The 26,453-nt window shown below is 40.0% G+C and overlaps 1 protein-coding gene across 5 annotated transcripts in view; it reads left to right on the top strand.

Annotated features, from left to right (window-relative positions):
- Window positions 1–26,453, top strand: part of SPIDR (scaffold protein involved in DNA repair) — a 157,451-nt gene that overhangs the window by 37,772 nt on the left and 93,226 nt on the right. For all 5 annotated transcript variants that reach the window (XR_014514057.1, XM_083451603.1, XM_083451604.1 and 2 more), the window contains exons 6-7: window positions 21,367–21,623; window positions 25,122–25,216. Coding sequence is in view for 4 of the 5 variants with exons in the window: in XM_083451603.1 (XP_083307729.1) it covers window positions 21,367–21,623; window positions 25,122–25,216 (352 nt within the window). In the remaining variant the exon portion in view is untranslated. The remainder of the gene's footprint in view (window positions 1–21,366; window positions 21,624–25,121; window positions 25,217–26,453) is intronic.

Genomic DNA, 26,453 nt, shown 5'->3' with positions numbered 1-26,453 from the left:
AGGACGTGAATGTGGAAAGGACCCATGTACTTGCAGTGATGGAGCATGCCTCCAGAGCAGTTTCCCATTGCAGACAGCACACATAATGATGCCATGGCGCACACACCCATCTCCACTGCATGCAAGGCAGGCGTTTGAATCCCCTTATGCCATACACACTGCTTACAAGAACAGTGCACAACAGTGCAGGAAGAAACAAAAGAACTTGGTTCCAACACTGTTTTCAGTATCTTTGAGCAGTCTGTCAGATTTAAAGAGAGATTCCTGACCTATAGAAATCACAACTGAAGTCAGTAGGCTCTTTGAACTATAGATGTTCATTTAAAAATACGTAAATCTATGACAGCTTTCTTAATTGTTGTCAAATGACCACATATTTCAGGTGGAAAATCCATGATGTCTTTCTCTTAAAATTCATGTGGATTACAAAATGTCTCTTCTGGTCAACCTGAATAGCTCAGCTGGTTAGAGCATGGTTCTGATAATGCCTAGGTTGCAGGTTTAATCCCCATATGGGATAGCTGCATGTTCCCGCATTGCAGGGGGTTGGACTAGATGATCCTCAGGGTCCCTTCCAGCTCTGTGATTCTGTGAATCCAATTTTTTAAATTAAATTAATTAAATTAAATCTTTTTTATGGACTGTTGTCTCTCATGTATGGGCCACAATGTGTGTGTGTGTGTGTGTGTGTGTGTGTGTTTCATGTGGTCCAGAAGGATGTCTGAGGGAGGCATTAAGTAGATAGACTTTTGGTACATCCTGAGAGTAAGGAACAATTTTCAACTGGAATCAAAATCAGCCACAGCCCTACATGTGATCTGTGATATTAACCGTGGAATCCAGTGTAGGGCTGCTGTAAGTTGCTCTCTCTAGCTGCTGCCCCACATCCTGCAATATGGGCATAAAAGCAAATTACATTGTAGGGTTGTTATAAGCTACTTTTTCAGTTCCATAACAACAACTCTGGAAATGCTACAGACTACTCTGGGTAATATTCAGTTTGAGCTAAATTACTTGGAAATTAAATGGTAGGACTGTCATAAGCTACTCTCACAGCCATAGCCCCTAATAACCTTCATTATGGGGACATTGAACTGCACTTTCTTTGGATATTACATTAGCAGGGTCAATTTTAAAAACTCTTACACTAATAAGAATAATGTTAGAACAGAAACTCTCCTCCTTGCTGTTGACTTTTTTGGGGTGGCAGGGGGACACTGGTACCTATTCCCAGCAACATAGTTATACTGTATTGGATTTCTCCATTGATTTATATGAGCAGCTCTATCCTTAGGCCCATTAAAAAATATATTCACAGTATGGATGAGGAAATGACCTATGCAGACAATGGGCTGGTTCGCAGAACACAGCAAGCCAAACTTAACCATGAGTTAGTTCAGCCCAGCAGTAAAAAGAAGAAGCAAAGTGACTGCAAGCTCCTCTCTGGAAGCCCACACATTTGTGTGGTCTTGCTGAGCCATAGTTTGGCTTACAGTATCATGGGAACCAGGTCTAAGAGACCGTCCTTTCTGCACTTTTAATATTTGTGTGTCTTCCATAATCTTTTGTTAATTTCTCTCGGAGGAAGAAAAAGGACAGAGCCAAACCCTCTGTTCCTACTCATCCTTATTCCCTCTGGGTTGCTTATCTACTGTCTCATTGCTTTATATCATCAGAAGCAGTATACTGCTCTTGTGCCAGTTTGGGGTATACAGTGGTACCTCAGGTTACATACGCTTCAGGTTACATACGCTTCAGGTTACAGACTCCGCAAACCCAGAAATAGTACCTCAGGTTAAGTACTTTGCTTCAGGATAAGAACAGAAATCGTTCTCTGGTGGCACGGCGGCAGCAGCAGGAGGCCCCATTAGCTACAGTGGTGCTTCAGGTTAAGAACAGTTTCAGGTTAAGAACAGACCTCCGGAACGAATTAAGTACCGTACTTAACCGAAGGTACCACTGTAATTGTAACTATTTAGTACTTCTGAGTTAATATTGTGTCCAGGTTTGTGCTTAAAAAAATAACACAATGTACTGAAGAATTTTGAGTTGTCATTTCTCTTTTGCTACTTCTCTTTGCAAGCCAGTTTTGGATTAATGTCCTAACTGTTCCAAAGACTGAATTCTACAGTTGGAGAGAAATCTTATGTAAAAGATGGCAGTGAGAAATGAGGAATTTGAAGAATGAATAAATTGTTGTGCTATTTCTCTCCACACCTCTCACCTTTTGTGGAATAATTAATAATATACGAGCAATCTTGGATTACAAAACAACTACAGTTTCTCAGCCAGTTGCTGGGTTTTTTTATTTTAAAAAGTTGGCTAGAGCTTTTATTCCAAGGCTAGGAAGAGGAGAGGAAGCAGGGCCACTTGAGTGGGTGAGGAAGAAAGGGGTGGGACAAGTAAGGTTGCATTGCTGACTTGCTTGAGAATGGTGGTAAACTTATACAAATAGGATCATATTCAAAAGGACTATTGCTAGTGTCTTATACAGTATCATGAGTAAGTATATTTTAAAGAGCAAGTGTTTTTTAAGTGTTCTATGCATATTGATAAGCTCTAGACTCTTCAATTAATGATTTTCTTTCTGGGTGTGACCTCGATACTTTGACGTCTGAATTGTTTAGAACATTTAATTCTGTTCCGCAACTTCCCCTTTGGGGTGAATTTGCAATTTCCCTTGGAGAAACAACTTCCTATATGAATTCAAAGTTTTTGACATTAACTTTACAGTCTGCCTTTTTGTCTAATTGTTGGAATCATTGCAACACAAAAGACATAAAGAACATATACAGTGGAAGATAAATGCCTTCATACCCTGATTGTGGACATCCCTGATGTATTTGCTTGCCCATTACTCAAAACAATGTAGTGGATAAGATGGATCTACTTCTAATCTGACAGGACTGCTCTTACGTTCAGTACAGTGCTGGAATTTCATCACTTGTAAAATTGAGGAACTGTAGAAGGAAATGACTTTGCCTTGTGTCCTAAATAATGAGAAGTAGATCAAGTTGTAATGTTCTGGTACATAATCCAAATATATCCAAAAGGTTTCTATAGATTAATCAATGCCCAAAAGTGCCAGATAACGGAAAGTTTTTTATTGTCCTTTTTTTTTCTTTTTCTTTTTGGGGTTGAAGGTGGAGGCTCAGAATGATTTATTTATTTTTTAGTTTATTTACGGAAAACATTACATAATGCTTACAGTAACTTGTGAGTTCAAAGCACATTCATACTTCAGTTAATCTTTGTGGTATATTGCAGAGTGGATTCAGAGACACACATGCATGCACGCACGCATGGTTTTTTTAAAAAAATTGAAACCAAATTTGTAATAGGTTTTTTTTAATTGTTAACACTAGGTTTCTAAAAAAAACTACTACGTTAATATAAATTATCTCACTATTAATGTGGTAACCTTATGATTATCTTTGAAACATAATCAATGCCTCTACTAGATATGCTGTATTAAAGAGAGCTATTCTATGTAAATGAAGAATAAATTTGATCATTTGTCAAATATTAAAATTTCTACTCTACTTACGAGAAATCAACATTTCATTTTCACCTAATGGAAATATATCATTTTAGTCTGTCTCATAGCTGTTGGATCTTGCTTTGACCTTTCTGTCATGGGAATTCTCTTTTGATTGCTACTTCAATTTTTTTGACTTTAAGGTCTGCATGTGTTTGGTAGGTAATTAGGAACTGCAAGCCAGTGGACATGGATTAAATCAGTGCTGGATGGGGGCACACACATACGTTATCAAAAAAAGAAATACGATTCATCAGGCATGACTTGCTTTTGAGAAACCCTTGCTGCATCTTAGTAATCACAGCATCGTTTGTTAAATGCTCACAGACTTACTGTTTAGTTATCTATTCTATAATCTTTCCTGGTTTCAATGTCAAGCTCACTGGTCAGTAGTTACCTGAGTCTTCTTTCCCCCCCTTTTTGAAGATTGGGGCAGCAATCTGCTGGGACCTCACCTGTTCTCTATAAATTTTCAAAGATTATAAACAAAGGCTCTGAGATTACACCTCCTTGGGGTAGTACCTTTAGTACCCTTGAGTGCAGTTCATCAGGCCCTGGATATTTGAGTTCATATAAAGTAACTAGGTGTTCCCTTACCACCTCTTCCTATCTTGAACTGCAGCTTCCTCCTTGCATTGTTGTTTCTGTTATCACTAGGTTGGGCATTGCTTTCCTTTTGGGTGAAGACAGAGGCAAAGTAGGTGTTGAGCAGTTCCGCCATCTCTCTGTCACCCAGTAGCATTTCTACCTCTTCTTGACACAAGGGACCTACTATTTGCTTGTTCTTCCTCTTGCTTCAGACATAGCCAAATAATTTTTTAAAAATTGCTTTTAACCTTTCTTGCAAGCCTGAGTTCATTCTGAGCTTTGGCCCGCCTGACCTTTTCCCTTCAACTGTTGGCTACTCGTTTATACTCTTCCTTTGTGATTTCACTTTTCTTCAATTTCTTATATATCTCAGCTCATCTGTAAGCTCCTTATGCAGCCACACTGGTTTCTTTAGATGCCTCCCACTTTTCTTTATTGTTGGAATCATCTATTCTTGTACCTTCAATATTTCATCTTTAAGAAACTCCCATCCACCTTGGACTTCCTTCCCTTTGAGTATTTCTGACCACAGGACTTCACACAGTAGTTCCTTAAGCTTTCGGAAATCAGACTTCTTAAAGACCATAGTGCATATCCGACTATACTCAGGTTTCCCTTGCCTGTGTATAATGAAACCCAAGAGGACATGATCACTTCTTCCCAAGTTCCCTATACAGTGGTACCTCGGGTTAAGTACTTAATTCGTTCCGGAGGTCTGTTCTCAACCTGAAACTGCTCTTGACCTGAAGCACCACTTTAGCTAATGGGGCCTCCTGCTGCCGCCGCGCTGCCAGAACACAATTTCTGTTCTCATCCTGAAGCAAAGTTCTTAACCTTGACAGGATCACACTTCAAAACGACCTTGACAGATTAGAGAACTGGGCCAAAACAAACAAGATGAATTTTAACAGGGAGAAATGTAAAGTATTGCACTTGGGCAAAAAAAATGAGAGGCACAAATACAAGATGGGTGACACCTGGCTTGAGAGCAGTACTTGTGAAAAGGATCTAGGAGTCTTGGTTGAACACAAACTTGACATGAGTCAACAGTGTGACGCGGCAGCTAAAAAAGCCAATGCAATTCTGGGCTGCATCAATAGGAGTATAGCGTCTAGATCAAGGGAAGTTATAGTGCCACTGTATTCTGCTCTGGTCAGACCTCACCTGGAGTACTGTGTCCAGTTCTGGGCACCACAGTTCAAGAAGGACATTGACAAACTGGAACGTGTCCAGAGGAGGGCAACCAAAATGGTCAAAGGCCTGGAAACGATGACTTATGAGGAACGGCTAAGGGAGCTGGGCATGTTTAGCCTGGAGAAGAGGAGGTTAAGGGGTGATATGATAGCCATGTTCAAATATATAAAAGGATGTCACATAGAGGAGGGAGAAAAGTTGTTTTCTGCTGCTCCAGAGAAGCGGACACGGAGCAATGGATCCAAACTACAAGAAAGAAGATTCCACCTAAAAAAAAAAAAGAAAGAAAGAAGATTCCACCTAAACATTAGGAAGAACTTCCTGACAGTAAGAGCTGTTCGACAGTGGAATTTGCTGCCAAGGAGTGTGGTGGAGTCTCCTTCTTTGGAGGTCTTTAAGCAGAGGCTTGACAACCATATGTCAGGAGTGCTCTGATGGTGTTTCCTGCTTGGCAGGGGGTTGGACTCGATGGCCCTTGTGGTCTCTTCCAACTCTATGATTCTATGATTCTATGATTCTAACCTGAAGCACTATTTCTGGGTTAGCAGAGTCTGTAACCTGAAGCATGTGTAACCTGAAGCGTATGTAACCTGAGGTACCACTGTACTTTCATTTCAGCAGTCAGTTCCTCCCTGTTGGTGAGGACCAGGTCCAAGAGAGATGATCCATTTGTTGCTTCTTCCACCTTCTGGTGGAAGTTCTGGTGAAGTTCTGGTGAAGTTGTCAGCAAGACAATTGAGGAATTTGTTGGACCTTACATTATTGGCGGAGTTTGAGTTCCAACAGATATCAGGGTAGTTGAAATCTCCTGTAACTACTATACAGTATCTTTCATTTTTAAGTATTTGGTAGGCAGTTCTGGGATTCCAGCTTGGGATATAACTGACCATTCCCATCTGATGTCCAAGTATAGTGAGACAATCTAACTTAGGCATTCCTGAAAGCATTCAAAACTACTAGCCATCTTCTGTGGGCCCCCTTGACAATACTATTGTTCTTCAGGCTCTGATATGCTGCTCCAAGGTTTATACACAGGACATGGAGCAAAGTGATTCCCAAAAGTCACTGTTGATTGATACTGAGGTAAGTTAATCCTTAGGGCTTAGGAGATCACCTGTGAAATGTTTTGATTTTCTTTCTGTATTACAAGGATGTGCACATAGTATCTTTTTGTTATCTCCTTGAAAATATTTACATTTATTTTTTTCAAAATGTTTCACATTCCTCTGTAATCAAGATTGTTATTTTTGGGTGCCTCAGAGTTGTCTGTCTTAATGCTTAAGAAGTATTAACTGCTTCTGTATTTTAAACTTTCAGTTTTTCTAACTTCTCTAAACATAGTACTTAATATGTGAGAACTCCTTGTTCCATTTCATTTCTCTGTAGTAGTTTCTGGAACTTTTACAAATAAAATGTTCTGTAATATTTTTGGTTTATTCTGCAAACATCTTTAATTGTTGTCATCATGTCCCTCTTGTCCTTTTCATCTATATTCATATGGCTAGAATGAGTTTATACTAAAAACATTTATTTTCCTCAGTACCCTTCTGGAGAACTAAAAAACTTGTGATGCTTTTGTGACGATCTGTATTGGTCCTAATACCTTTATTGTTCATCTGTGAATTTTGGAGTTTTTTTTCTACAGGCGAATAAGGCTACTTTTAGATACATAGACAGGTAGTAAGTAGTGCTCAGGATGTTATAGAAAAGTTGTAATGAATGAATTGCGTCTCTTTAAAAAAGAAGGGCAAAATTGGTGGTATAGAAAAGCACGTTGATCCATTATACTGGGAACTAAAAAGTGTTTCAAATCCAAGTAACATATTTTCTAAACCTTCTGTGTCTGTTTTTAAGAGGTCTTTGTTTTTTAAGAGATTTTTTGAGACTGACCAAACTTTGTTTTTCTCCACATAAATTCTCCTTTAAGAACAGCTGAAAAATTTACAGTTAGTAAAAGGTTTATAGAGATTTAGAGTTAGATTAGAAGCTATAATCCTTTTTTGTTCCACTAACTTTTCAAGACAACGCTAAACACGTAGTCCCACTCAGTTCAGTGGAACTTATTCCAGAGCATATGTGTTTGCAATTGCAGCCTTTGTTAAAGAACTTCATTGAGTATGATATTCAACTTTTTCTTGCCCCCCTTTTTGGGGGAGGGCAGTACAGGATGATTAACGGCAGTATGAGGAAAACAGGATAACAACTTCCACTTCTAAAATTCTCCATTCCCCTATGAAGATCAGACATAATGCAGACACGAATTGTTTGCATTTCTTTCTCACATTTTTCTCCTAAGAAGCAAAGTGTGTATTAAATATGGAAGATACTTCAAACAACACATATATTTAAGGAATTATAACTTTATTTAAAGTCCCTAAAATACTTGGAATGTGGTTTGCTTTATTCATGACAAAAGTATATCCATAAGAAAAGTGTGTCTCACTTAAACAAAAGAACTCTAGCTTTTCGCAACTTTTAGTTGTTAGGTTAGCTTCCTGCCATATGTAAGTGTAGACCAGAGCGGGGAATCTTTTTCATCCTGAGACCACATTAACCTCATAGAGAATTATTTGAGGTGGATGTGGCCAGACACAACCAGGCAATCAACAGAGAGGCCTGGATGACTGCATTGGCCCTTGAGTATGAAAGTTTCCACCCTTGTTGTAGATGATGGTGTATTATTTTAGTATGGTGGGGTGTATAAGATTGTAGGGCCTGAGTGACCAAGGACTCTGACTGTATGTTAGTTTAAGACTTCCCTTCCTTCTCACTTGAGTGTACTCTTTGTCAATAGTGATATGCACTCCTCCATGTACAGTGGTGCCTCGCAAGACGAAAAGAATCCGTTCCGTGAGTCTCTTCGTCTTGCGGTTTTTTCGTCTTGCGAAGCAAGCCCATTAGCGGATTAGCGCTATTAGCGGTTTAGCGGCTATTAGCGGCTATTAAAGGCTTAAGGGATTAGCTGCTAAAAGGCTATTAGCATCTTAGTGCCTTAGAAAAAGGGGGTGGGGAGCGAAAAAAAACCCCCAGGAATCGCAAGACATTTTCGTCTTGCGAAGCAAGCCCATAGCAAATTCGTCCTGCGAAGCACCTCCAAAACGGAAAACCCTTTCGTCTAGCGGGTTTTCCGTCTTGCGAGGCATTCGTCTTGCGGGGCACCACTGTATAAGGCCTGGCACAGTTCCCCTTTTTGTAAAAGACCTGCCAAGATTTGTCCCTTCACTGAATGAACCACTTGGAATGCTCCAACAGTGCAGTTAATTTGCAGAGAACTGTTGGGCTATACAATGGGTTGGGTTATAGCAGTATCTTTTATCCCATGGGGGGAAAGAGCAGCTTTAGAGATGCAGGTTTTTGAGTTGATTTGCTGAGGGCACTGCACTAGCTGCCAGTCTGGTAACAGCCCATGTTCAAAGTCTTGTTGTTAAACGTATAAATCCTTGAAAAACTCAGAACCATTATGACCTTGTGCAAGATCATTTAGATCATCTGAGGAAATTGTACATGGGGCATCACATCCTACAGAATGACATAAGTGACCTGGAAATGGGCATTTTCCTCTATTGCCACTCTACTATGGCATACCTTTCCCTCTGCCATCTTGTAAGGACATAGCTTTTCGTCCAGATTTTCCCTCATTCATAAGATCAGCCCCTGTTTTTTCTGTATGTTTTAGCTAAATCCTTGTTTATATTGATTTTGAATGCTTTTATACTACGGTTTAACTGGTTTTATGTTGCATTTTTGGTTTAATTATACAGTATAGTATACTGTTTTATGTCTATACCTATTCAACATTTTAAAAGTTTTAAGCAGTTTATAAATGGTTTAAATAAATAAAAATACTGAGAGGAAAAATAGGTGCTGAGTAATGCTTAAGTGCCATCTTTGTACAGCTGTCCTTTTTCCTTTCAGATCTCCCAGCTCCTTTTTCTGCTGCCTTGCAGCTGCTTTTCATTATTTTCTTGGGGGGGGGGGGGGTTGAAGAGATGTGACAGGAATGTTATTTAGAACTCCATGTAATATGTAGTTTGGTCCTTTAACTGATTCAATATGTATGTGTGTTGTGCTTGGAAATCTGTTTCCAAGTATAAGGTTTTTTGTATGAAACGTCTGTAAGACTGGTGCTGTGCCATGTATTGCTATGTTGGAGACTGAAAGTTTCCCTTTTAAACAGTACTACTGGAAATTCTTAATTATGCAGCCACCCTATTTCCACTTGTTAATTTTAGAGGGGTTCAGATTTTTTGTTCTAGTGGCAGTCTCTGCATGGATGCTGAAATACCCAGGCTGACAATCCTCCACCACCATGTCAGAGACCACCTTAGCCAGGGATACCACTGTGTAAAAGGCTGGTCAATAGACCATCACTGTTCCCAGTCTGTTTCACTGGTCCATCACTAGTGCAGTCCCACTAAGTCCATGTCAGGAACTGGCAGGGTTCTGAAGAATGTGTGACAGAAATACGGGGGGGGGGGCAGGAGAGGGGAACAAGCGATATATAAGGTTTGGTACTACCCATGAGGCAGGAGCCAGGGCAAGAGGAAGAGAAAGGGTCTGAGTAGTTGGAGGTGGATGCTCAGGATGTGTCAGAAGCAGAGGGAGAAGTTACTAGTGTGAGGGGTGGTTTGGTCTAATCCCCGCCATCCTCTGCCCCACTGTCTCTTAGAACCAGGAGGGGGTTCTGTGACTTCTGTGCAGCAGAAGTCTCAGGTTGCGTTTGCGTACTCCCGTCAAACAAGGGTACATAAGCCCAGGAGGATGTGGTCCCACTGTTGCTTCAACTAGTCCATGGGGCACAAGCCTGGAAAAGTTAATGCCAGCTACGTAGACACTAGAAGTGTGTGTTTGTAAGGAGCTGCTGTAAGTGTGTAATTTATGTATTTATTTTCAATAAATAATTTATTATGGACCAGTTGCCTTCCTTGGCTGGGTGTGTGCAGGACAGCCCATCCCAAGAGCAAGAGGTTTTCCAGTAAAGGAGATTTATTTCTATGGGCAATAGCAACAGCCCCACCCACCCCCCACACCAGCCCTTGGTCTAGTGCTATACAGCTGAGTTATATCAGGGCCAGCCATCCAAGTCTCGGTAATATATGCCAGGTCAGCTCCATCATCCACAATCAAGTCACGAATGAGCATGGTGTTATTATGGTCCGTTCTGCCATTCAGTAACAGTACCACCAAACTGGAGAGCTCAGCAGTATCAGTAACTTCTGGAGGAGTAGGAGGGCTGAAATGGGGGACGGGTACCAATCATCTAGGTCTGTGTCCCAGTTGGTGGTCAGCCACTTTAATCCAACTATACCTCCTTCTGCCCACCACCACTGAAACTGGGGCAACATCTTTGCAACTCCCTGCTACCTGCCCAACCAGACACATCCTAGGACCATCATCAAGTTTCACACTAGACCAGTGAGAAATTAGGGTCACATCAACTTAGGCTAAGTGGTGGGCACATCCCACACTGTTGGGTGAAAAATAGTATAGCTCTCTTCCGTCTGTCTCTCACTCAGGTGGGACTCACCAACTTCCCCACCCCCAAAACTCTCACCTCTGTGTAAAGGGCACAGACCTGTCTCCTGGCCTGCAAGCCTGTATCCTAATTGATCAGGTTGGTAGTGCACCTGCCCTACTACTACTACTACTACTACTACTACTACTACTACTGTTATTATTTATATCCCACCCATCTGGCTGTGTTTCTAAGGCAAGCTCTAGACTAAATCCTATGTATATTCATTTAGCCAGCAATCAAGCAAGCAGTACCATCACTGCAATCAGCACAAGCATGCTGTTACCTGCAGTCAGGTATCTAACAGGACAAACTGATACAGGCCACACACACACACACACACACACACGTTGGCTGGGAGAGCAGAGCAGGCAGCTGCCAGGATGGTGCCAATCAGCCCCTCCCTGTTTCATTTTCGTGTACATCTGCTTCCAACAGTATAACTTGTGAAACCTGCTTTGCTTCATAAAATAAGTTTCTGATCAGAGTTGGAGACTAAAACTTATTTAACTCTAAGAGGGCTGCAGCTTCTCTACTTCATACTTTCTGTCTCACTTTTATTTTTCTTTACTTTGTTGTCTCTACTCAACTCTACTCTGGAATACTATGAATGTTGCCGCAAGATCCTTGTCACTTAAACACTGCAAATTACATCTCATATAGAGGAGACAAGGTTGAAGCAGGCGATAGGAATCAAAGCAACTGTGGGACCAGCCCCCCTCCCCCCGGATTATGTACTCTCATCTGGCTGAGTGTGCACATGTAAACTGTAGGCAAAATTTTGCCAGGGTAGCTGTCGTTCAAATCTCTGGTTAATGATGTGCAATATAATGTTTCTTCATTTTTTCTGAAAAATAATGGTGATTCCCCACCTCCCCCTATATAGACCTTTATTAACAGATACCTTGAGATGCTTAAGAGCACCCAAGTGAGTCTTCTTCCAGATTGGCGCTAGTTTAATGAGAATGTTTCTTGATCTTCAGACAAAGTGAACGATTTCCCCTTTTCTTAGTTGAAAAAATGTAATTTAGGTTCTGTTGAACATTTGTTTTTCAAAACTTTAAATTATATTAATTTACATTTAAATTATATTACTATTTTGATATTCCAGCAAATCTATTGCTAGTGCAGAGCTAGCTTTTTTTATTTTGAATTTATGGAATTTTGATTCGTTCCCCCCACCCCCTGCAAAGAAAGGATTGATAAAATTTAATCCTGGTCTCAGTTCCCTGCCACACTGCTTTCATCAGAAGGAAATAGGTATATGAGAAGAGGCAAGAAGGCTGAGCAAAGTGTTTAAATCGTCCATGTGAGAAATAATGAGAGACTGGGCAAGGATTTGGATTTGTAGCCAAAGAGAGAAGGGCAAGTGTTAAAGATGAATTGAGTGAACATTGTGGAGGTAAAAGAAAAAGCTCAAGCAGAAGTTGCCTGGAGGTTTCAAATTTAAGAGAGAGAAGTTAGATGAGACAGCAGAACTTAGTATCAAAGAAGAGGTAAGGGATGGCAGAGTAGAGGCAGAAGTTCAATTTTGAAGTTCAATTTTAGCTGACTTGTTTTAGTAAATTAGATTGTACTGGAAATAATAGTGGAGCAAATACCAGAAATCTTGGTAAGGTAAGTATGATACGGGCAAAGAAAGAATGGAAGATAACATAGAAATCATATGGAGATCCAAAAGTAAAACAACAAAGCCAAAATAGACTTGAGACCACCAATGGATAGTGGAAATGAGAAAAGAGAGAACTCTTAACAAAGAAACCTTGAGTGAACTGTGGAAATACAATATGACTAGAATCAGTGCGCAAAATTGAAAGAGCATGGAGATGAATGTGGTCAATGTTGTCAGAAGTGAAAGATTAATAGAATGATGACAGGAGGACAAAAACCTTGACACGGGTACAGATTACTTTAAATCTGCACTGGAAGTAAACAGTATACCTTTCTGAAATCATGGGTGATGACTCTGTATACAATTTTTTAAAAAATATTTCACGTATGTTTGTTGACCACAGAATTCATATACACCATGGAACAATGTTCCTCAGGCTCCACTAATTCTTGGCAGGGAGGCACCAAGGATGATACTGTTGGCTCATCACCTTCCTGGGACTTTCCCTGAGTCTATTCAAATAGAAAGTTTATTCATACCTTCATAGTTGTGAAAGCTAGATTATTATAATATGCTGGTATACGGCTGTATACATGGGTTTGGGGAAGAGAACTTCCATCTTGTGGTAGTTGCCAATTACAGGGAGCATATCGCAGCAGTTTTTAAGGGACTCCACTTGTGCTGAGAGATCTGGCAGATTATAGTAGATAAAATACTGGACTATGAATTGTGAAGTTCTTGATTTGAATCTTGCCTCTGACATGAACTTATTAGATGGCCCCAGGCAAGCCTTTCCCCCTGCCAAGCAGCCACCTCTATGGTTTGGGGTTCATAATATTGGTATACTTCTACCTGGTTAACACCTTATGCGTAGTGTGATGGGTGAACCCAGGACAGCAGCTTAACTATGGTTTATTAAGGTCACTCATTGACCAAGATTTGTACAGTGGTACCTCAGGTTACATACGCTTCAGGTTACATACACTTCAGGTTACAGAGTCCACTAACCCAGAAATAGTGCTTCAGGTTAAGAACTTTGCTTCAGGATGAGAACAGAAATTGGGCTCTGGCAGCAGCAGAAGGCCCCATTAGCTAAAGTGGTGCTGCAGGTTAAGAACAGTTTCAGGTTAAGAACGGACCTCCGGAACGAATTAAGTACTTAACCCAAGGTACCACTGTAATTGGTTTATAATCCTTAGTTAAAATTAACCATGACTTAGTATGAGGTGTGAATCTGGATGTCCTCCTTAAGTATGGTTAAGGAGTTGGCACTGGCCGAAAGCTCCAGAGTGGCATGTGAAGTGTGACTATTTCTGGTGTCTCCTTTGACAGGAGAGAGCCAGGCCATGGGGTGAGGGTTCAGAATAAAGCAAGATTTAAATGGTTATTTGTCAGATACCTTACATATAACTATAGTTAGCATTAAACAAGGCTTGTGTTATGTGTGAACCAGGCCCTTATGGGAACAGTGCAAAAATTATAGCAAGATAATGCATGTGGAAGACTTCGAAAGCACTAGGTTGTTTGTGGTTGTTTCAATGCGCTGACACTCACTTGTAAAATCTTGAAGGATCTGGATGCTGTTACAGCTGAGGGACTAGTCACTTTCTGCCAACCTAATTTATTTTGAATAGTTTAAGGTTAAATGTTATGATTAGAAAACATATGTATATATATGATAAATAATTGTTATATTCTGTGTTAACTTGTATTAAAAGGTATTATTATTATCTTCCTTAGCTCATGAGGTATGTTGGAATAGAAAGTGTAAATATATGTTCTTATATGGCACTTGCCGTTGCTTAAAGAGGTATTGCTGGTCAGTTTTTCCTATAAATTTTACCTAAAAATGTTCTATGAATTTCCATTTTTAATAATGATACTTAGGCTGGAGTCTTGTCAGAACATACAGTTGGCAGATGCATACCTACAATATTTTTTAAAAATGTGCAAAGAGCCTAGGAATTGATATTGATGGCCACTTTCACATAGAGATAATATGCCCCAATGTGATAAGGTGCTCAGTTTCTGGAAGTGAGATCTTCCCTGATAATGAGTCATAACATTAATGTTATAACCACATTTTAAAGATCGCTCTACCGCTGTTCTGAAGAGATGGGGTGATGGCTCTAACTAAATTCTAATCTGATGAGTTGTGATCTGATTAAAGTTCTACTATATATGTATATATATATTATTTTTCTCCAATGCTTGTCCTAAATTGACATGTCAGTTTAGGATACAGTGTAGTTGGCACTGGCCTAAAGATTTGTTTGTAGTAAGTTGTGTGACTTCGAAGATTGTAGCTTCCTGATGTTGAGGTTTGCAGACAATGAATTGAGAGATGCAGTTCATAATACCTAACCTGCTTCAGATCTTTGCAGAGGTGTGTTGGTAATTTTGGGCAAATCACTTTGTCTTCATATTTTGTTGCGGTGACCTAGTATTACTAAGGCTGAAATCTTAAACATGGGGTGGTATTCAACTTAGTTTAGCTCAGAGTAGACCTATTAAAATTAATAAACATGACAAATCTTATTTCAGGGGGTCTACTGTGGGTAAAACTTAGTTGAACACCACTCATAGTGGTGCTTTTGAGTAAATATTTTTGGAGCTGTCATGTTAGAGGCATGCTGGGAAAGACATAGCCATCTAGCTGTAGCCATCAGTAGCAATCAGTTTGACAGTTACAGAAAGCATCCGCATTGGGCAATATATATGGTGAGTCAGGCTTCAAACAAGCTATCCCCCCCCCCCATGCTGAAAATGTTTAGTAGCTTACATGCAGCCCTTAGAAGACAAAAGCCATATATATCAGTGTTAGGCAACAAGCCTCTTTGTTTAAAACTGATTCTGTCCCAGCCATGTATAAAGTGGGAACTGAATCTAGTTTTAAGCAAAAAGAGAAAGGTTGCATGGATAATGGGAGATGAGTGCTTCTCTTGTCTACTGTCTTATCATTGCATAGCCTTCCCCCACCAAATGGTTTCCTGCCAACCGTGCTTATTTCCATTAGCAAAACTCAGCTGAGGAGAGAAACACCTGGGTGAGCTGGCTGCAGAGAGACTGCAAGCTGTGGTCTCAGTGAGAAATTAGCATCTCCCTCCACCTGTGTGTCCCCTTTCCTCTAAAAGGGCCAGTGTGGTGTAGTGGTTAAGAGCGGTAGTCACGTAATCTGGGGAACCGGGTTCGTGTCTCCACTCCTCCACATGCAGCTGCTGGGTGACCTTGGGCCAGTCACAGTCTCTCAGCCCCACTCACCTCACAGAGTGTTTGTTGTGGGGGAGGAAGGGAAAGGAGAATGTTAGCCGCTTTGAGACTCCTGAAGGGGAGTGAAAGGCGGGATATCAAATCCAAACTCTTCTTCTTCTTCTTCTAAAACTCTTAAAACCTCCTCAACTTTAGATGCAATTGTAGTAAGAACTAGGTTTGAATAGGTCTGCTAGTGTTACATTTCATGCAGAAATGTGGTTCTTATAGTATTTAAAATTTAGTTCTTTTACCTACTTGTATCTTGGAAAGCTGCAATATTACATGCTAAGAAACAAAATGTTCTGCATCTATAAAGCGTAATTGTCAGTCCTGTGTGACTGATTATTTTACTCTGTTTGGGCTTGCCACTCTGTGGAAAAAAAATAAGAAGCCAGTGATTTATCAGTCTTGTTAGTTGTTGTTTGTCTTTTTTTTTAAAAAAAAAAAACTCTGCCTACGCATGGCAGTTTAATCTTTCACATTCTGACTGTTGCCTCTGTGGTTTTATGCTTTGAAGTGATGAGATGTCACCACAATACTGCACACACAAACAAGTAGGTAAGTGAAAACATGGGTGTGTATCTGATTTTCCCTTTGCATACTACTATCAAAGGAACCCCACAGGTGGTATCCAAAAAGGGGGGCAAAAATGTTTCACAATTTTAAATGCAATGCTGCAAAATCAAAGTAATATGTATCAGTGAGATCTTGGTTTGAAAGAGCAGCCTGCTGCTACTTTTCTTAATGTGCAAAGGAGAAACTGTAGCTTGATGTTACAGCAACTGTTTGCATGCTGAAGGTCCCATGTTCAGGACTTTTCATCTCCAAGTAGGGCTGCAGGAAAACTCAAGAACTACGCCACAAGTTGTTTCAATGCTTTCCTGTGTTTTAAAAGATGTGACCAATGTAATAGTGTTACAATCTCAAAAAACAAACACAAAAAGCAAACAAACTGTAACATGGATACATGTTTTCTCTAAAGTATGAATCAGTTTCCACACTGTCCGCTGCAATATTCATGAAGAGCTTGTTCAAGTGTCAAATCTATGGCAATGTTTATTGAAATCTGTGGGAAAGGGTTTTTCTGGCCAATGACTAATGTAACATGTGGAAATACATTGATGGGCTTCCACAAACAAATGCCTCCAAAGCAAGACCTTGTGCGTGTGACTTTACTATGCATTCACAAATTGCAGGACAGCATCAAAGTTAATGTCATGGCCAAAGGAATGTACACTTTGCTGTGGCAACACCCTAAAGATTTGTGCCTTTTCAAGGCAACGTTTATCATTTGCTGGGAAGACAAATGTCACAGAAGTCTCTCTTTTTAAGAAGAGGAATTCATACTAATGAGTATCATATTGCATCACCTGGCTAACAGATTTTATTTTTTATTTCCCAGTCTCAATCTCAAAAATAACAAAGGTGGTCAGTTGACACCTGTATTTCAGAGGCTGCATCTGCTTCTGCAATTTATTTCAGCATAATCATGTTTCCCTTAGAGACATTATTCTATTTTGGTGGTGGTTATTTGAAATTATGTCAAAATTCATTTACACTTTGTTTTCAGGACTGTTCTCTGAGGCAAGGCAAGAGACCTTCAGCTCTTGAGCTGAATTTTTATATCCCTAGGTCAGGATTGGGGAACTTCCAGATCCTGGGCTAGCCTTGGCCTACCAAACTTCACCATTTGGCCTATGAGGCCATTCTGAGCAAGCCACAACCACCTACCCTGTACCTGAGGTCATACAAGTAAGGGCAGGGCTTGACTGAAAGGGTGGGGTTTGCTCAAAGTTGCTCTGTGCAGCTCCCAAAGCACCCAGCAAACAGCTGATTGTTAGGAGCCTTTGAGGCGCTGCGCAAAGCAGGAACCCAGCACTAAACAGGATTGCTCCCCTTTCACATTAGCTGATACAAAGGGAGAGTATTCTTGCTGAGTTTGAGCATACCAGAGAGCCCTCTCGCAAAAGCCTTTGGGAGTCACACCTCCCTGTTTAAGATTGCAGTGAGATTGGATTCAAAAGGGAATCCTAAAGGCTTCCCCTTTCTCTTTTAAACCTGATCTCACTTTGATGAGAGCAAAAGGGATTTTAGACATCACCTTTAGCCTGTGATGCAGATCCCAATAAGGACCTGGCTCACAGAGCTGTAAAGCTTCCTCAGCTATACTGTAGCCCGGGCATCCCCAAACTTGGCGCTCCAGCTGTTTTGGGACTACAGCTCCAATCATCCCTAGCTAACAGGACCAGTGTTCAGGGATGATGGGAGTTGTAGTCCCAAAACAAACTCGGCCCTCCAGCTCCAGAGGGTGCCTGCTGTAGACTAACCCACCTATTCAGTTTTGCTAGAGAGAGACAATCAGGATGAAAATTAACCCTACAAAGGTATCCGATTCAAAACATATTAACACATAATTATACTGTATTATCTTTCTTCTAAAAGCAATAACATATGTCCACTGCCACCCTGACTTTTCTTTCAGACAAGGGCAGATACCTGTCTCTTTTCTGTAAAACTTTAGGATGCCCTACACTGATGGCTTGGGTGGCAATCCTGTGGCAAGATCTGCTGGAATGAGCATCTTAAGTTCCATTGAATTTCCATCAGCATTAAACCCCAACCCTGGCTCAGCGAAAGATGCAGTGGTATAACTTGTTCAGCTCAGCTCAGCGGGGTCTTAACTAGCTGAGAGGCTTTATCTCAAGCCTGTTCACCTCAGCCACTTAACAAAGCGACCTGATGTGGAACTCTTATTTTAAAGTCTTGTTTTCTCTCTGCCAGGCTTAGGCAGGGCAACAGCAGCAATCCTGCTGCGGAACACAGTTTGGATCTTGTGTAAATTTACTCTGGCTTACCTTACGCCAGCTTCCTTTATGCCAGTTTCTTGTGCATAGGATTGCTTCTCTGATAATTATTAAATTATCAGGGGAATAATAATAATAATAATAATTTTTTACTATTTATACCCCGCCCATCTGGCTGGGTTTTCCCCAGCCACTCTGGGCAACTTCCAACAAAAGATTAAAAATACGTTAATATGACAGTTCTAAAAGAAGGTTTAAATGACAGCACATTTATGCTATGCAGGTTTAACTTTTGTTGTGTTATGTTGGTCACAATAAATGTATGTAAAACACATTTTAGATCATATCACATTTTCTTAATGCTAAGAACCTCAAAGAAGACAATAAAGTTCAAATATATGAATTTTTATTTTCAGTTGTTAAGGGGGTGGGGAAGAGTATATGTTTTTGTCACTAATGTAACATCTTCAACCAGTGTAACTTTTCTTGTCCTAAGGCCAAGCTCATCTGATTTTGTATATCAATGTGAGTGGAAAAAGTAGACACTGCCTTTTTTTCTTTTTTGGGGGGGGGATGTTCAGAAAATATCCTTCAAAGAGGCAGATTGTAAAGAAAAGTCTTTTAAATAAAAAAATGTAGAATTCTGAAGAGAAAATGAAAAAATGAGGGAAGTAATGTGAAATATTATATACATAGAATGATAGAAAGGGGGAACTAGGAGGCTGTTTCATAAGCTGTTATTGCCTTCCCCATTTTGGAGATGGGAAGTAAAGTACAACTGGCTCCTCCTGTACTGTTGAACTTAAAAAGACCCTAGAACATTTAGAGGGGAATTTAAACATCAGTGTTAACAGCATAATATTGGGAAGGCGAACAGGCTGAATTACAAAATCTTACTCACTTCATATGCTTTCATGTGTCAAAAATGTCACTTCAAGTCTACTTAGAACTTGGCAAGTACTTACTACTGATTAAAAGTGATTTAGAAAGAAATGTGAGAAGCTAAACAAACTTTTGATTTGGCACAGGTAGCATGTTGAAATACCAGATTAACTCAAAACGTTGTGTGCAATACGGAAAACTAAGTAGGTGCAAACATAAACTTAAATCAGCAGATGTAAATTGGGAAAGGTTTATATTGGTTTTTCTGAGTGTGTACTAATGGAACAAATAAAATACATTTTCAAGTATAAATATTTGGCATGCACTGCAAGTATTTAATGTAGACAATAAAGCACTATGGGGACACTGTCAAAGCAAGTAATAGACAAGAACAGCGAACAAAGGGAGATACTTTTTTGCTGCTAATTTTTACTTAAAGCAGTGTTGGAAGTACAATGGTACCTCGGTTTACGAACTTAATCCGTTCTGGAAGTCCATTCTTAAACTGAAACCATTCTAAAACCGAGGTGCACTTTCCCTAATGAGGCCTCCCGCCACCAGTGCCCTTCCACCATTTGGATTCCATTCTTGGACAGAGGTAAAGTTCGCAACCCTCGACACTACTTCCGGTTTTGCGGAGTTCATAAACCAAATCGTTCGTAAACAGGGCTGTTCTTAAACTGAGGTACCACTGTATTATGTGCCAAACCCTTCTCTCAATTCTGCATGTATATATATACTTGTTCATCCACACTGTAAAGGCTAAATTGAGCAAATCTAAATGTGTTTTTCCTCCCAAATATCCTATTGAGCACATTATGTTTGTTCAGAATGTGTAATTGCAGAGATATATGTTCTTGGCTGAAATCTGTTACTGTATTTTGTTTGTTTGTTAATAGAGATAGGAAGGAGATAGGATAAGAGGTGTATAAAGTTAAGCAAAAGAGCAGAAAGCTGTGAGGGAGGGGCCCATTGTCATATGACCCCAGTCCTGAGATCCATGTACATGTAGATCAGGCATGCACAGATTTGAACTCTTCACTGGAATGAATGTGGAGCTGCATGTGCTCATTGCAAGTGTGCAGGTGCAAGTTTTTAAAATAGAAACCTTCTGGTTTAAATTAATAAAGGGGAAGAGCCAAGCTACATGTTACACAGACATAGCTTTAGCCTTCTTTTTGGCATGAACAGCCATCTCAGGAGAGGGCATTCAGGAGTTCCTTCAAAACTAAGCTTAGGGTGCCTCGGGTCAGAGCAGTTTAGAGTGGGGAAAGGGTTGTGCATCCCTTTAGTGTCTGGTTTTTTGCATTCCCAATTGCTCCCTTCTGAACTGTAATTTAGCCCTCATGTTGTTCAGATTTTCTCTTGTTTTGTACTTCTTTCATATTGTGCAGAACTTTGTGTGTGCCAAAGTATAGACCACATATATTTGTTACATGTGTAATTTATTAAGTACCTTCATAAATAAGCTCTTTTAGGAGAAGCCTGTTAGCATGAGAGGCTCTTGGGCATAACTTGATTTTCTCTCCTTTGAAATTATGGGAGGAAATGGGAATTGTGAGTGTTTCCCAATGGGGTTGCACACTCATTAAAAGCAGGTTCACAGTTTAGGGGTACAAAATGCTGTACATTACCTTTAAAACACTAAATGGCTTGTGACCCGCTCTTCCCAAGTGAATCTGCCTATCCATTGTGATGGTGAGGGTGTGGCACCCATAACGTGGAACTCCCTGCTTTGGAAGCTTCATTTGGCTCCTTCTTTACCAGTGTTGTGCCAATGACTAAAAAAAAAAAAAGGCTTTCTGACAAGCTTTTGATTTATCAAATGCATACATCTATACTGTTATGACTTTCTGAATATATTGGACAAATTACTAGTACTGCTTGCCAAAGCAATACATTTTTGTGTTCCTATTAATTGATGTGACATTTGGTTTGCTTCTCTTCTAATTTTATTGAATTATATATTTCTTTTATGCAGACAATTTCTTTAGAAATTTCAGAATATTCATCAGACAGTGAAAGTCTGGAAAAATGCCAAGCAGAAACTAAAGCTGCTGATTTAGAATTCCATAAAAAGCCCGAGTTCCATTTTGGAGCAGGGATTGAAACAGATACAGGAAGGTCAGCAAGTGACTGGTTAAAATCTGCTCAGATGCTTCTACAGACACCAGAGAAAAAGAGAGACAAGAACATGAAGACTCCAGAAGATTCTGCAAAGAAAAGAAAATTTCTGAGGTATATATGTTTTGGTGTTTTTTTTATTGTAGCATTCTGGTAATAATAACAAGAGTAGTTTCAACATGAGCAAAATCTAAGAGTTTTAACATTCAAAGGCTTTTTGAAAGGGTTGGCCATTTTAAATCATGAATCATGCCATTTTAAGTCACTGTAAGTCATGAGTTAATTCATTTTTAGCTCTCTAGTGATACATGTATACAGTTTTTCAAAGCATTCACACAGTCACTGCAGCAAATCATCTTATGATGAGTTTACTACAATAACCACCATCTTAACATTTCCTTCTACAGTGCTGATTCAAATATTTCTATCTTGCACAACTGTGTCATATCTGTTTTTCATATCGATAATTACTTATCTGAATTTTGAACACAATGTTTGTAGTTCATTTGAAAGTGCTAAGTTCCATTCACATTGTGCGCCACAATTATATTGCTTGGAAGTGTGGGTGGGGCTGCTGTCATTGGGTAAGTTTGAAGTAAAATTAGCAATAATGCACCACACCATCACATTAATATTTTCATAGATGTGAGTCATATATTTGAACAAATTACTGTAGATAATGATGATCAATTTTATAGCATTTTCCCCCCTGTAAAGTTATTCACATTTTAGTAGTGCTGGTCTTAGCTTTTCTCCACATTGTAATATTCAACACGCTTTCTGCTGTTGAATAGTTAAACACTAATATCTGACCGATTTAATAGACTTAACCTCATCAAAGTTGTAGAAATACAGAATGTTCTAAAATACCACACAGTAAAACAAAGTCTTTTTCCTGTGAGATGAGCCATAACTTTGAAAGTAAAATGCATTCTACAGGAAAAGAGAGCACTGAAATTAAATGGGTTTTTAGTTGAATGGCACAAGTGCGTATCTGTTAATTGAATAAGTTAACATTCTACCAGTCTCATAGATGCCCTTCTTTTTCTTCCTATTCCAGTCAGTTCATTTTGTGAGCCCCTTCATAGCATATCTCTCAATGCTGTAAGAAACTCAGTGGTAGAACATCTGCTTTGCATGCAAAAGGCTCTAGGTTCAGTCCCTGGCATTTCCAGATGGGATGAGATAAATGCTTACCTGAAACCCTGGAGAGCCACAGCTAAATGGAGTAATGCTCAGAGTGTGTATTAGGCCTTTGCTTATGAGAGGGCAAAGTAAGAAATGGCTCTGCAAACCTCTTTTGAGATGAAATTAAGAGGTAGATAAATGTCAGAAACTTCACTGTGCTCTACACAACACATTGTGCAGATATAGCACCGTAGTTTGGTGATTGAGTGCATCTGGTGTGTTCCGACTCTCTTCCCTCTCCCACCTATAGTTGACATCAAACCAGGCTTCAAATCTGCTTTTAACTGTGGTTTCCAGCTTCAGTTGGTACTGTGGTTAGAATCATTTCTCTACCAACCATGCTTGCCTCCAAAACGGAAAGGGGGGTATAGAATGCTTGTACGAAAGGTGAGGAGGGACAAGTGCTTGATAACATGATGCAGCATTGCCTCTGTAGCAGGCCTACATGACATCAAATGCAAACTGCTCTGAACCCAAAAGTTCCATCTTATTTTAAGCTTCAAACAAATGATTCATATTCCAGCTTTAGTTGACCAAGCTTCTATGCGGCAGACTACTCCAAAATGTTAATAGACTGAATGTGAAAATAAATAACTCCTCCACTTCATGAGTTGCATTCAGTTTTGTTTTTCAATACACAATTAAAGATGTGCAAATACACATAACAGTTGAAGCACTTCAGCTATTTACCATACGTTTTATCTATCCCTGTTTCCATTTTCTGTATCTATATTTCTCCTTAGTCCGTTTGTTCAATCCCTATCCCCTCTGCATTTACTGTTTCAGTTTCCCCAGTAAGAGCAATTCTCGCTGTTATTGCTGATGGAACAGGAGGTGTTTGTGCATACACATTAATGCAGAAGTGGGCACATACACTGACTTTAGAAGAGCCAGACATACTCTTCAGGAAGTGGTATATTGAAAAATTGCATGTTTCTCATAAGAAGAGCCCTGCTTGTTCAGACCAAATGCCTGTTTAGTTCAGCATTCTATTCCTATGAGAAGCCCCTGAGTAGGACATGCTCACAGTAGCACTCTCTCTTCTTATGTGAAAGAATTAACAGGCTGAGCTCATCTGTTACTCTCATTGTTGCTGTGATTGTCTCATTTTTTTATTGCTGTTGTGATCAGATTTGTCTTCAATGGAAACTAAGAAGACTGTCAAAGGTTTGAATGCAAGACTGAATATAGGGTCATTTGAGACTGCATGCTGTCCTTGCATTCATGGGCAGTGAGCTTTTTTGATGCAATTAATTTTAAGAGTTTTGCCGTTGTACACAAAAAGAAAAGGGCTAGGTAGCAGAGAGACAATGGCGTTTAGGCAGTATTTGCATATTTTCTTTTTTTTTTTCAATTCTCTCAATTTACTTTTTGTCCGGCAAATAATTGGTTAAGAGGTCCCAAGTGATTATAAAATACTCTGGACTCCTTGAGCTTTTTATTACTACCAAAGTACAAATCAATCATTTACCTTTATTTGCTTCTCAATTCTTGTGACTTTAGCTGTTTTCTTGAAAGCACAATTGGTAAAATTAGGATATTGGCTTTTAAAAATTACAGGATTCACGTTCCAAATAAATTACCAAGTAGCTCAGTTCAGCTGGAACTCTATAAGTACTCTTTTGTTTTTATATTGTGATTTTGTATACCACTTAAAGTAATAAGCAGTTTAGAAATACTAAAAAATATATAACACTGGGTCCTAGGAGATTGGGCCTTGTTATGTTCTCCATCCTACCTTCACAACAAATTTAACCTCACAAAGAGGGGATCCTAAGAGAGCTCACCTGAGTAGTTAAAGATAATTCAGCCATTTACCTGACAGTCATTAGCAAAAAGGTAACTTCAGATAAAATGATATTTGTTTTTAACATAGGCTGTTTTTGATCTGAATTGTAGATAGGTTGCTACAATATTACCTTCAGTTTATTTGCTTTGCTTGCCACTTCCCCTTGTGAACACTGAACTGTTTCTGCCGTGGACAATTTTCAGACCACTGAAAGTACATACTTGACCCAGCTTATGATATGAATCATGAGGTCAAGTATGTGTGAGAAGTATTTTGGGATGCGTTCCTTGCCAGTGGTCACACATCTTCCAGTAATCTGCTCTAGGCTAATGGTCAAAAGTGCACTCAGTTGTGGCTGAAATTACACTCTTCAGCAGAAGAGCCGCTTTGACCCAAGGAGTGCTCTTGTGCCCCTTTCAGAATTGCTCTAGTTTTTATTCCTGGAAAAACTGTGTATGAAAACAACTTATACTAAATGTAGATTATATAATATGCTGATGTGCTTTACAAATATATGCAAGTGTTGATTTATAGCACCCCTTTGGCTCTAAATGAGGCATCATGTCTGTTCCTTGGTACTTTGGGGAACAAAGGTAAAATATTGGTATAACTGAATAATTCTTCATTCTCCGTAGGGGCGGGCTTGCAGAGAGACTGAACAGACTCCAGAACCGAAAGAGGGCCGCCATTAGCTTTTGGAAGCATCAATGTATTTCTGATGATCACATTGGTAAGAAACATTTGATTACTATGAAAACTACTTGGGGCAGAGTGTACTGCTTTTGCTTTTGTTTTCAATGAAGACACATCCTTATATTAGTGATGTGAAGTTGGACAGCCTGTATTATTAATACAGTTGTACTTCTAAAATATATGCTGCCTATGTTTTTGAGCAGTTCTCTGTGCACCACTCCCAGGCTGTACCCCTGTACTTGCTAATACTACTTAGGATCTTCACTGCAAACAGGAAGAAGTTTGCAACAGCAATAGGGTGTCCTGATTGCAGTTGTGCTACAAAAACCTATTTGATATTTTCATAGTTCTTACCTCAAACTAAAGATTTCACTGTGTGACTGTGATACTATTAAGGCATTGATCAATTAATGCTAAAAGTCATTTAACACTAATGAGACCCAAAACAACTATATTGTCTTAGACGTAGACAACCTGTTCTGTATTGTGGCTATATCAGAAAAATACACAAGAAGGCTGAGGACTGTTGCTAATTAGTGGCAGGTTTTGTTGGCACCTGTCTGTCTTGGGAGACAGTAGAATAGTGCACCTTTGGGAGTGAAATCAAACTGTGCCCATCATTTAATTCTGTTGTTCTTAATGAAGTACGTTGTGCAAAGAAATACTTAAAAGGCAGGGCCTCATTTTTTATTTTAAGCTTAACAGCCATTCCATTAGACCAGGGGTCGGCATAGTTTTTGTGGCTTGGGCCGGTTCACGGTCGCGCAGACGCCGCAGTGGGCCAGAGTGCACGCGCATGCACACATGCGCAAACACAATTTCCGGCACTCCTTCCAGCATGGAGGAGGCGTGTGCAGCTGCAGGAGCCAATGGGAAGCCGGCCAGCGTCGCGGAAGACAGTCCCCGCTCTGTTCCGCGCTGGTTTAGTGTGGTGCACGGGAGCCAACCGAGCGGGCAGCGGGGGTCCATGGGCCGGTTGAACGACCCCCATAGGCCGCTTGTGGCCCATAGGCCTTAGGTTGCTGACCCCTGCATTAGGCTGTAAGGGAGGAGAGATGCAGGGCTACCATCAGCAAGAAGCCAGGCTCCTCTCTCTATGAACTGCTACCTGATGGCAGCTTTTACATCTGACTGCAGCAGAGGACAGAACAGATGGAGTGAGGGCCACTCCATCAACATAGTCAAGAGATCAGCAACTTCTGACACCTCCTCTCCTTAAGCTTTTCCATTGCATCTGGTCTTTAGAAGAACTTGCTTGTTTCCTTCTCCCCCCA

Source organism: Podarcis tiliguerta (assembly GCF_965153285.1).
Source record: "Podarcis tiliguerta genome assembly, chromosome: 7".
Taxonomy (NCBI): domain Eukaryota; kingdom Metazoa; phylum Chordata; class Lepidosauria; order Squamata; family Lacertidae; genus Podarcis; species Podarcis tiliguerta.
This window is presented reverse-complemented; position numbering and strand designations above follow the sequence as displayed.